Source organism: Anas acuta, chromosome 3 (assembly GCF_963932015.1).
Source record: "Anas acuta chromosome 3, bAnaAcu1.1, whole genome shotgun sequence".
Taxonomy (NCBI): domain Eukaryota; kingdom Metazoa; phylum Chordata; class Aves; order Anseriformes; family Anatidae; genus Anas; species Anas acuta.
This window is the reverse complement of record NC_088981.1, coordinates 25,076,422-25,089,315: the sequence shown is the minus strand read 5'-3', so window position 1 is coordinate 25,089,315 and position 12,894 is coordinate 25,076,422. Positions and strand designations below refer to the sequence as shown.

Below are 12,894 nucleotides of genomic sequence, written 5' to 3'. Positions count from 1 at the left end.
CTTATATTTAAAGATGAGTAATGGAGAATAGATACTTGTTCACCTTCAGAATAAGATACTGGAATTGCATCCATTTCATCCTCCAGACCCTTCCCTCATCCCTTCCTACTAATGCTGGCAAGGCTTGAACTTCATAGAGGTGCTACTCAGCGTACCATTCATCCTCACCAGAGAGGGGCTAGACTGGCGTATACAAGTTTTGTCTCTTTGTGTAGTATAGCAAAATAAATGTGGTTCTTGCTTTCTTCCTTCTATAACTCCTTTATCCCAGCATCATGCTATCTCAAGTAATAACTGTCACTGAACGCTTAAGTTCCAGAGGTACCTCTGCTTCTTCTAACAACTGTCAACGGAAGAATACTTCATCCAAAGTATCTATAATTTGCCTACTCTAAGGTTTTACGAGGCCTTATATTTTAATTTATCAATGCTTTTTATCATATCCTTAATAACATTTTTTGTTATTTATTTTCTATGATTTTTTTGTTTAATTTAGACTTGCATGTGCATTTGCACTTAAATGTGGCAATCCTCTTGTTCTGTTGATCAAGATACCTGATGGCCTTTGGTACGAAAAAGATCAGTAGCCCACCAGATTGTTCTCATTACTAAACACTTCAGTGACTGTTCCTTAAATTGCAAGTTATACCCTTTCGTTCATTTTCTGGATTATCTTTACAGTGCAAACATGGGTAATATCACAAATCCATGAAAATAAATATCACAAGTCCGTGAAAATACTTTGACTTAGAACAGTGAACATTAAGATAGACCTGAATTTAAGTTGGTTATAGAAAATTGGTACTAGTTTTATGCCTTCAACAACAACATTCTGTAATCTATATGCAAGCCTAGAGTAGGTAAATGCTTGCTGTGCATCTTTGTCCTCTACTTTTCATTGCCTGTAGGGCAGGCATGTGGTGGTTTATGGAAATGTGATACAAATGATTCTTCTCCCTTCCTAATCTTCCTAATTAAATATTTTTGTGCTTGTTTTAGAGTCCATTGCCATGGATAAAAGGCTTGAAGTGGGGAGAATATGTTGGTTCCCCAAGTGCTCCAGATCCTGTTGTCTGTTTTAGCCAGCCTCATGGAGAAAGGTTTGGCTCTCTGCAGGCTCTACCAACTAAAGCTATATGCGGTCTGTCCCGCAAGTTTTGCCTTTTGATGATATATAGCAAGGAGCAAGGTATGGATTCGTGATTATTCTCTACATGCAAAACAGAATCATAATATCTGTAACTCTAATGCTACTATTCCGCAGTAATTTTCCCACATTTAGTCTTTTGCTAAAGATTGATTTACATCGATTTATTACATCCAAGAACAGCTTCCACATGTCTGATATCTTTCCTGGCAGGTGGATTTTCCTTGTAATTTTCAAAACTACCTACAGACATCCAGTAATTAAGTTATTTTTCATTAAGGTGACTGAAGCATGAAGCTTTAACTTTAGAACTTATCAGCAGATTCAGTCCAAAATGAACTGAAAAACAGGAAAAAGAACATGTGGCAATGGAAGGGATAATTAAAAATAGGTTTTAGAGGTAATGAATAAGGAAAGTTAGCAGTAAAAAGCAGAGGTGAAGGATCTGCTTGGAGGGATTCTAATTGATAATGTGTAAACAGGTTCTCATGATTATTTTCCTTTGTAATGTGCTAGTGAAAGATTTATAAATTATCTGTTGAAGGCTTCAGGTGAAAAAATAAATAATACTCTCTTTAAAGAAGTAATAGGTTGTAATTGTTTCTCTGTCTGGGAAGTGCTGTCAATATCCTTTTTTCTCCGTTCCTACTAGATGGAATGATGCTTCAAAAGCTTTGTTCAGCTTAGGTGTACAAAACAGGTATTTTTGGAGAATGCTGAATGTTTACATAGTCCTTGAAAAAAAAACACACTATATTCATTCATAGGCTGTCTTCATTTGTAATGTACTAACAGAAAGCATCTTAGACTTTATTTTTTGTTATTGACTAACAAAGTGATAAACCCTTTGGTTGCATATATGACACAGAATTTTATATGCCTTCCTTCAGGTGTGAGAAGTATGCATAGCACTGATATTCAGTGGTCAGCTATCCTGAGCTGGGGATATGCTGATAACATTTTACGACTGAAAAGCAAGCAGAGTGAACCTCCAGTAAATTTTATCCAGAGTTCACAGTTCCATCAGGTAAAAATCAGTCTGTCTTCACCTGAATATTGCTAGTTAACTATTCAGTGGCTTGATGTGGCAGTATTTACCCTTGCTTTCATTTTTTGCAATGCCTATAGTAAGCAAGAATTCTTACTTTGGGGGGATGAGCATCCAAGCACAACTTTATGCAGTTGTCCAATGTTTTCATTCTAGTCTGTTAGATTCTGTTTCGTTGGCATGTGTCCCTCATTGCTCCAGTGGCATAGTTCCTGGATGTGTTCATGTATTAGACAGATCCGTTCTGAATGCATTTGATTTTTGTAGCTTTTCTCTCCTGTGGATTATTGGTGTGAATTTATTAAAGCTAAATTTTGGACCAAGGAAAAAATTGAAAACAAGGAAAAATAATAGATGCCTCTCATTGGAAGAATTCCACTATAGTTTGATTCCTCTGGGGGGAAAAAAAAAAAGATTGCCTAAAAGATAGCTGAAGAACTCTGTGTAACTTCTGTTTCACTTCAATTGTGTTTGAGACTGTACTAAAAATACTCTGGTTGATGTGGTTGTAGATCTAGAAATCTATGAAAATTCATTGTGGCCTTTGGCTGTGAACTCCGGCAATGCAACATTTTCCACTTTGTTTCTGGAGTAATAGTAAATATGACCTAAAGCAGATATATCTTTAACTCCTGGATTTCTTCTTCAGCTTAAGTATTTACATGGCTTTTCTTAAGATAACCTATAGAAATCATGTGGACCAAATGCTATGGCATAGTGACAATTGCAGTTCCTGTTCTAATTTTTTCTGGCTTTTTTTCTTTCCAAGGTAACAAGTTGTGCTTGGGTCCCAGACAGCTGTCAGCTTTTCACAGGTAGTAAATCCGGTGTCATCACAGCATACATGAACAGATTCACAAGCAATACGGTACGTTCTGTTGGGTAGAACTGGTATTTAGGGATTTAGCTATTTCTTCTTACAGCCCTTTATAACAGGGAAAGTGAGAGAAGGGGAATGTTGTATTTGGGACTCTTACTAAAAAGATCAAGTGTTCGGTTAGTATTTATTTTTGAAGGCTCCTCTTTTGACATTGTAAAATTTTTTTCTGCGTATTTACTTGTGTAGTTTATGTTCTTGTTTTCATGTGTTGCTAGCCTCTAGTTGGCCCTCACCATCTGGATGCATAACTGATTTACACAGAGCCCTCAGTTCAGGCTAGGGCTTGGAATTGAAGTGCTCTGGCACAAGAAAGCTCTCTAAATTTGGGGTATTTTTTCCTGTGAAAGAGTCAGCATTTCAAAACCTTAAATGAAACTAGAATGTGCATTACCCCAAAGTAAACAACATTTTAAATGCAGGAAGTGTTTACACCAGAGAGAGTCACCACAACATATATACTAACTGCTATGCCTTGTCACTTTGACATATTCCAAGGGGGAAAGCAGTGTGGAGGGAAGTAATACAAGTTACATTCCTCAACATGTTAGTGGAAGGTGCTGAGATCCTTGTAGAAATCTCCCAGATACTATGTGGTGATAAGCATGGTATGAATATATAAACAGAACTTAGAGTTCATCTTTTGATTCAGACTGAGTTTTGAGCTTGTCTGATTTTCTCCAGCAGTAATTTCCACACGTTTTCATAGTTTCAGCAAAGTTTGTAACATTCTTGACAGACGTTTTTAGGTATGCCTGTGTGATTATCCATAGCAACAACCTGACTGATCTATCGAATTTAGCTTGATACAGGTATTGGCAAACACGTTTGTATTATTGTACTATAGGTGCTCTTGAATTAGTACAATAGGCTGGGCTACGGGGAGGTTTGGTATGATCTGCTGTGCCTACCCAGTCTGCTGCCACTTGCAACAGTGGCAAACAGCAGATGGTTAGACTGGGAAGAACGTGAACATACTGCAATTACCGCCTTGGCTTTCTTTCAATTTCTGGTGATCTGCAACTCAACTTTCCTGAGCTCAGCAGCTTTGATTTTAAAAGTTTAAGTAGAACTTGAAGCCTACAAGCTTAAATCAGTTGGATCTTAAGTCAAGCACCTTAACTGCTCACCACAATAGAGAGCTTCTAAATAACTTATTTTGAGACTGGTATTCCAGTTCTAAGGAAAAAAAAAAAAAGTACTAAAATCCAGTCTGTCTGCCATCTGACATGCGGAAAAGGAACTCCAGTAATAGGCTTATGATCAAGTTCTCTGCATTTCCTAGAAACAAGTGATTTTTTTTGTTTAGCTGCACAGATGTTGTTTGAGATTTTGTTGAATTCTTCAGCATTGTCAGTTTTACATGCCTTAGGCAGATTGACCTTGATGCCAACTTTGTAGCTCCTGTTGTGGAGTCAGTTACCCAAGTCAGGGCTGCAGGGAATGCAAATGTGCTTCCTAGCATCTGTTCTGTATGCATCTTGTCAGCTGTTCAGTGATAAAGTGAACAGTCTGTTATAACACAGTGCTTGAAACATGACTATTTTGCCCTGATTCATGCATAGGCATCATGTGGGTATCATGTCATTGTCATTGCTGTTGTCAGTATAGGAATCTGAAGAGCCATGTTGTCAGAATCCAAAACATAGCTCTATGTTATCAGATACTTTTTTCCTTTAAGATGGTTTAAAAAAAAATATTTTATTATAAAAATGCCTTAAACTGTATTGACTCTTGCAGCATTACAGCTTAAATTGTCCCCTTTCAGTGCAGAAAAACAAATAATTAAGTGTATTTTTCTTTTGTCTGTCACTACTTTCAAGTTTTTTGTCTGTTTTGTATGAGGGTACAGGATAAGTATAGCAGGCCTACAACGTGCTCTGATGTAAAAAGCAACGTTTCTATGCTGTGTTTCCTTGCACAAAGATTATGCTAATCTCTGTACAGCCGGCTTTCTTAGTATTCTGATTAAGCAACTCCTTCAGCTAACACCATTTTCAAGACGTCTGAATTGTTTCATGTTACATAATTTGAGTAAGTTGTCTTATTTGGTGTTCAACTTCCTGCTTTTATTTTTTGTTCAGCAGTAATAACTGCTGAGCTAGGTTTTCTGTCTATATTTCAAAGTACTGCTTCTCAGTACTCAAATACTGAGGCTGTCATTTCTCTACCATGGGAAAACAGCAGTCTTGCACAAAGCAGACCAGCTGATTTCAAGGTGTCTAGTTGACAGCAGAAGAGTTTCTCATGAAGTTATTGGACTACGTCAAAACATTTGCTTAGAGCAGAGCACTGGAAGAAAAAGCTGAATGTTATTGATGCATACAGCATATCATATTGTAAAAACATTGGGGTAATAAAGCATTAATACTATCACTAAAGTGATAATGTTAAAAGTAATGGGAATCATCTTTGGAAATCCAGGAATGAAACTTGCCCCTACATTTATCTTTTTTAGAAAATAGACATTAAAATCTTAGTCTTATGATTTCATTTTGTCTTGCTATTTTTCAGCCTTCAGAAATAGAAATGGAGTCACAAGTCCATCTGTATGGCCACACAGCAGAGATAACGAGCTTGTTTGTGTGCAAGCCATACAGTATAATGATAAGCGTCAGCAAAGATGGAACCTGTATTATATGGGATTTGAACAGGTACGAGTACATATTTAACTTGCAACTGAAGTACTTGTTTTCCAACTTTTTGGTATCTTTACACTTCAATGTTAATTGAGTTTATTTCATGAATATCTCATGTGAAGGCCAACTTGTTTTTTTTTTCACATGAAATATGCAGGAATTCTAGAATGAAAATGAAAAATATCATTACACAGTGTTTGTTGAAATGAATGTCTTAAATGCAGAAAAGGTTCTTCAAAAACGATATAATCTGAACTTTAGGGTTTTTTGTTCTCTTTTTTTTTTTTAGGCTGTGCTATGTCCAGAGTCTGTCTGGACACAAGAGTCCTGTGACGGCAGTTTCAGCTAGCGAGACAACTGGTGATATAGCAACAGTTTGCGATTCAGGTATATCTGGCAGTCAAGGCTTCTAACTTGCAGACCAGATAAATCATGAGACTTGTTTTTATATTGGTTGAGTATGTATTAATCATCTGAAGATGCTTTTTAGAGTGCTTTTCTGGTTTTTACATATTAGCATATGAATTTCTCCAGAAATGATTAAGCAGGTGTTAGAGTGAAGTGGAGAGTTGGGGAAGCAAACAGCTTGGTCTCTTGATAAGGGCTTGAACAGATTTCTGGGAGACCTACATTCTGTGAGGTTTTCATTTTTACAGGGATTTGTTGTCAGAGGTATAGATCTTAGGGGGAGTACACTGTATTGCTGAGTAACAAAATTATTGTTCATCACTCACTTTAAATGATTTCATATTGCTGGAAGCAACCAGATTGGCTTTGCATTAAACCAGTGTATAATAAAGAGGAATAACAGATATATTAAAGGTGGAGTAGATATTTGTATTAGGGCTCCTACAGAAGGAAGTAATTCTGTCCCTGCCTCACTGCCTAATCTTATTTTAGAGTATTTTTTTTATATTGTATTTCCCATATAGTGCTGTTCCTGGATTAGGACATTAAGATCTTTTTGAGTATAATTCAGGGTGCTCAATGACTCAGACTGCCTGTGTGCTACAACACAAGCAGGGCCAAGTCAGAGACCTCACGCTATTTTGATGTCTATAAGAATACCTGTGTTACGTTTCTGTAGCTCTTAAGCCAACTTCTGCTGGAAAATACTGTATTCTTTAATTGGTAAGGGACATGCATTTCAATCCCTTTCAAGACAAAGCAGTAGCTGGGTTATCATTACTTTCATAAATTCAAATAATGCAAGATAACCAGGTAAGCTACTTTCACTTAGTATTTCAAGTATGTTGCTTAAATGTAAGTCAGGGTATGAGAAAGCAGTTTAAAGAAGATAGGATTTCCCTTTCAATACGTGAACATTGGTCATACAAAAATACTATATGAATTCATTTTTAAAGTACAGCATTCCGTAGATATGAAGCCATGTCTTCTGAATCATTTTGCAGTGGCTTGGCAGTTTGCATCACAAAAAGCAGAAAAGCAGGGAAGAGGTAATTGTTCACTGCAGCGCATGTCACTCCAAGTCATTCAAACCTGATTTTTCAAAAGATTCTTCAGAAAGTTGAATTCTGTAACACCTAAATATTCTGTTGCATAGACCTCACTCTGGTACAGATTTCTCTCTTAATGCTGATGTGTTGTGTTCTCTTACAGTTGGAGGGGGTAGTGATTTGAGACTTTGGACAGTTAACGGTGATCTCGTGGGACACGTACACTGCAGGGAAAGTATTTGCTCTGTTGCTTTCTCTAACCAGCCTGAAGGAGTATCTGTCAATGTGATTGCAGGGGGGCTTGAAAATGGAGTTGTGAGGTAAGCATTTGAAGCTTGTTGTAGTTAGTAAAATGCTTTATAACTGAAGTTCGTGGTTTGATAGCATGTAGGCAAACAATCAGTACAGTATTTAAAGAAGGTGGGCAAGCTGTTGTCCAGTTTATAATATTAGGTAGTTGCTAAATTCATTGTGTTTATCACTGAAATAATTACAGATATAAATGTGAAGGAAAATTGATTTTTCTTTCAGACTGTGGAGTACATGGGACTTGAAGCCAGTACGGGAAATAACGTTTTCCAAGTCAGCCAAACCCATTGTAAGGTAAAAAGATTTTACGTATACAGTAAATGGATTTTTTTCTTTCAAAACAAAACCAAGAAAAATAGCCTGTAGTATTGAAAATGGATTTGACATAAAGACAAGAGGTAAACACCCATGTTTAAAAAGAGCCATGCAATCCTACTAATTATTCATGAAAGCAAAATGAGCACAAGTGTACTGTATTTGTAATGACAGTAATAACTAGGTTCTGCTGCTAGCAGATAGAAATTAGCAGGATTCCCTTGAGAGCTGAACAATACTACCCTTCTTATTAAGTTTAATATTTTTCCACAGAATCTGTTCAAAAATCAGGAGATAATATCTGAAGGTCAGCAAACTCAAATAGAAGAGTATTGTCTTCCCTCAGAAATAAATGAAAGGACTGCATTTTCCCCTGACCATTTTCTGTTACTGGAGGAAAACAGAGAAGGGAGTAAAGGAGACTCAGAAGCATGGCAGCTGCCATTTTAGAATGCTTATGTAATTTTGCCTACTAGAGTCCCCTGGAGGGTTTATATAAGCAGAATTATTCTCATGCCAACATGCTTTCAGAACACAGTCAAAGGATGGAATCTTTATCCCTAGAGGTACAGTACCCTGCACAGAGGTCTTGTAGGGTTCTGCCAGAACTTGATCAAGTTCATGTTAGTGTGGTACAAATCACTCTGAAGAATTTTGTTGTGACCATTACTGAAACATTTTAAATCCAAACTGCTAACCACTATTTTCTAGAAATGAAAAAACATCTGATAAATAGCAGCATGGCAATTAACTGTTAAGAAACATTTCAGAAAGCTTGTTGATGGTAAAATTTAAGAATTATTAACTCAGTTTTCTTCTTAAACGTGACAGAAAATGAATGCTGACCCTCATGCTCTCTAACATTACCAATGGCATGACTTACGGGTGTCAGTACCATTATAGCTCAAGAAATGCCCAACTGAACCAAGTCCTGTGCTGTGATTTAGTTTTTGCTTTTGTCAGCCAGTAAGTTCAGAAGGTATTGTTCTGTGCTGAAAAGCCTTTCTTTCTGAGATGGAAGGGGCAGCCTGCTTCCTCTGATGCTGCAAATAGACGAGTACTAAATTGCATGGCACGTTGAAGTGCTGGACGAAGCTGCAGTTCAGCCTGTTTGGTTACAAAGCTGAGCAGCCAGCTGTTTGCAAATGTTGCTGTGTTAAGGCATGCACTGGGTCTCCTGTAGCTGAGAACTAATTTTTGTCTTCTAGCATTTTAAATAGCCAAACGTGATATTAAAATAGGTTTTCTTGTTTTCCAGCCTTACATTTTCGTGCGATGGACATCACTTGTTCACGGCTAACAGTGATGGAAACGTTATCGCTTGGTGTCGCAAGGACCAGCAGCGACTGAAGTTACCCATGTTCTACTCATTCCTTAGCAGCTATGCAGCGGGGTGATGACTTTTTGCTGCTAACTCGTGTCTCTGATGCACTTTAAATCCAAAATAGATTAAAGAATCTTATTTTACTGGATTTTGAAATAGTTTGAATGTCTCTAGAATGTATCTAGATCTTAACAGTCTAAGGCGGCTGTAAAATTCTGTGCATGCGCAAACTTTAAGTCTGTCAAGGTCACCAGGAGGCTCTGGTTGTATACTCCAATACCAGCAGTGGTGTACAAATGCTCTAATCTACAAGTCAAAATGCTGCAATATAAAATGTAATATTTTTTTAAATCACTTCTTGGAAACAAGTATTTCAAAAATTGAATCAGTAATGTTTATTTCCCTCCGATGCTGTAAAATATCGGCAGCGCGAAGTTCTGTAAATACTTATAAAAATGTCAGCATATGTATATCTGATTAGTGAAGGGTGGTATAGTTAGCTCTGGGATAAGTGACCGAAAACTCAAAAATCCAAGATGATTCAAAATTGCTTTTTTGAGAAGCAAAGAATTCAGTAGGTGCTTTTTGCACCATCTTATGGTATTGTAATGTTGGAAAATTTTGATTTATCTTTCTTTGTAACTTTTGCTGTCTCTTCTGTTCAGATGGCATAATAGTCTTTACAACAGACAAAAAATATTTGTCTTAATGATGGGCAGACACCTCATAGCATCATGAAGCAATAGTTACATTGTGTTTTGTTTTTTTTTCCATGTGGGGTTAACTCCCTAAATTTGTAACACCAAGCTATGTGATTTTGTGGCAGACTGCATATACACTATACACACACAGCTTATTTTCCAGAGCTCTAAAAAAGGCATTAGAGAAGGCAGAGATGTGTTCCTATTCCTGGTGTCATTGAACCCATACATTGTAAAATGTTTGAATCCAAATATTTAAATGAATGTCCATAGGCATCAGGTAGTTCAAAACAGTTTATACAGATACACTGTGCAAATACGCTACTTATTCCTAGGTGCTATTTTTGAGAGGAAAAAAAGCCTCAGTTGTTAAAAGCTTAACAAATTTGAATTTTTTAGGCCAGATCAAAACCTAACGGTTCAGTTGATGGATTTTTAAGACTTTAAACCTGACTGACACCATGAATGATGCCTGCTAGTCATGCGAATGGGAAAACATGAGGATGCTACACAAATCTAATGTAGTTCCATTTTTCTTCCAAATAGCTTTGCTTTTCTCATTGACACACTCCCCTATTGCCATACAAACTGCTGTCTTATGTTAAAGGTTCACCTGCCTTCCAAATGCTGTATATGAAATTGTCACACTATGGAAAGCATGCACACAAGAAATCTATACACTTCTTTCTAAAATTCCAAATGGTCTTTACAGAAATTCTTGCGACTTCCTGATTTGAACTTTCCAAACCAGAAAGTCCTGAAGTCTTGTTGGTCCATGACAACAAAGACTGATGTTTAGTTCGATTAAGCAAGTGGCTGTATGAACTGAGTTGTAAACTGCATATATTGTCGTGGCATTGTATGGGATGGCTTCAGTCATGTTTTTTACTGTCTAAATGTTAATGTAAGGTCCAAATGCAGACTGAAAAGCTTCTTGGCTCATGTTGAAGTGATGTGCTTTATTTAAGAGACAAAATACAAATGTCGTGGTTTGGGGGTGCTCTTGTGCTCCTTGATTTGGGGTGTTGCTCACAAAGGCTTATTTTTCTAAAGTAGAATTCCACTTGTTACAAATCAATATGCAAAATTGCTGGCCTTGTAAAGAGTGCAATATTATATATTTTTATGTAAAAAACAAAGATTTTTTGGAAGCAAGGAATATTTATTCAGCTTAACATTCTGGAACTATTAAAATAACATTGCAATAGTATATGTGCATGATGTACTGAAACTTCTGTAAATGTCACATTCCACACTGTCTTTGTATACACTGTCACATTGTTGGGTAATAAACAGATCTTTGTATCAAACTGAGATGGGTAGAACCATGTTTTTGGCTTAGTTTCACCTCTCTTTCAGGCATCTCTCACTCACTTTGCTCCAATTTCATTTCTGCTCATTTTCAGGTCTTTCATCTTTCAAAATACTTGAAGCGGGGAAGTTCTGTTTGTGGACTACATGATGTGACTGCTAAACCGAAGGAGGGGGACTATGAGAGTGGAAGTGGGAAACGTAAGGTACATTATTTTGTACAGGTGTGTACATGTCCCTCCTTCTCCGGGGATATAACAATAAAATTTGAAGTCCCTAAACAGACACTTTTTCCGTCTTCCCAACCATCCACTTCTCTTTGAAAACTTATTTAAGCTGCGGAAAGGTGGAAAAGCAGCTCCTCTCTGTACTCATGGAGCAAAGGAAGATCACTAAGGGGAGGAAGGGAGGTGCTGGTGGGAAGTGAGGAGTGGGATCTCTGGTAGGGTTCTGGCAGAGGGTGCAAAGGTACTGCTGTTGGAAGCCAAGGTCTGGGACAGATTCATGTGGCGAGGCCTATCTGATAGCACACAGGATCTGATTTCTGTGGTGAATCTGGGGATCTCTCTGGAGATGTATAGTGAGACAGGGAAGGCCAGGCAGTAGCCAGATGTTCACTTGTAGCGGGGAGAGGAGTGCAAGTCTCCAAACCATTACTGGGAAAGGGAACTCAGACCTTGGGTTCAGCCAGTATCTATCCAGTGCTTAGAGCAAAACCATTATAATGAATAGAAGGAATGAAAGAAGATCAGTAGAAAACTAAGTGAACTGAAAACTGAATCAAATGGGATAAAATGTTTTGGCAAGGGTGTGGAGTTCTGTGAGGAGATAAAATGTAAGAAGTTTAAACTTAGAGTCTGAAATATCTACTTTAAAGATCTTTGCATTTAAACCCTATCCTTGAAGACAGCTGAATTAAAGAAAAATAAATAAAAATATTTTCCTGCATACTGAGCAAGAGTCTTTCTCCTCAGGATTTCTTGAGTTACTATTTGATCTATGCATTTTGTGGGAGGGGCAAAAAGCCTCTAGAGAGCAGGGAAGGGAGGGGGGAGGAGAGTACACCCAGGTATTGTAACTAACAAATTTTGCAAATTCAGTTTACCTTCAAATATGGGTAGTCCACAACCATATAGACAGAAGTGTAACTCCAGAGTTAATTAAGTAAGGTGAAGCTCTGTAGAATGTAAAACTGGAAGTGTTAGCCTTTTTTGGTGTGTGGAAGGAGTCCAAATAGGACTGACTTTCTCCTTTCTCCATGCTTTTTGCTTAAAGCTGTATTGGATTTTTTCCTCACATATGGAAAAAAGTCACAAGACACATGCTGCTACTCTACCATGATAATGTAAGACAAATAATGTCTTAAAGCTGCTGCTCGCCTTGAGAATATTACTCTGCATTAGTTGAGCTTGCAGAGGTACTGACAGCATTTTCTTTGACACGATATTCAGTTAAAACTGCTGACAAATGACCTCTGTGCTAGTAAGATGCAGAGCTGCTTGCTGCTCTGGGTGAGGTCAGAAAGCCACTGGTTTGTCAGCTGGGTTTCTGTAACAGGCTGTGCTGCGTTTCACAATTCAGGTGGGTCGCTCCTGAAAGGGGATTAAGTATGTGACTGCTCTGATTACAATCTTCCACTTCGTTGAGCTACCTGGTAGAAAGTCAAACAAAAGCATGAGCTGGCTCCCTATTTCCAGCTTGCAAGCCACCTTCGAAGAAAAACTCAAAGATCCTAAATCTCCAACGCGATTGCACAATGTCTGCAC

General features: G+C 37.6%; 1 protein-coding gene across 4 annotated transcripts in view; it reads left to right on the top strand.

Annotated features, from left to right (window-relative positions):
• LYST (lysosomal trafficking regulator) overlaps positions 1-11,127 on the top strand; it is an 80,835-nt gene extending 69,708 nt beyond the window's left edge. For all 4 annotated transcript variants that reach the window (XM_068676215.1, XM_068676213.1, XM_068676214.1 and 1 more), the window contains exons 46-53: positions 1,000-1,189; positions 2,038-2,174; positions 2,965-3,063; positions 5,587-5,726; positions 6,001-6,098; positions 7,332-7,488; positions 7,700-7,771; positions 9,051-11,127. In XM_068676215.1, the coding sequence (XP_068532316.1) occupies positions 1,000-1,189; positions 2,038-2,174; positions 2,965-3,063; positions 5,587-5,726; positions 6,001-6,098; positions 7,332-7,488; positions 7,700-7,771; positions 9,051-9,189 (1,032 nt within the window). In that variant the 3' untranslated portion in view covers positions 9,190-11,127. The remainder of the gene's footprint in view (positions 1-999; positions 1,190-2,037; positions 2,175-2,964; positions 3,064-5,586; positions 5,727-6,000; positions 6,099-7,331; positions 7,489-7,699; positions 7,772-9,050) is intronic.
• The last annotated feature ends 1,767 nt before the right edge of the window (positions 11,128-12,894 follow it).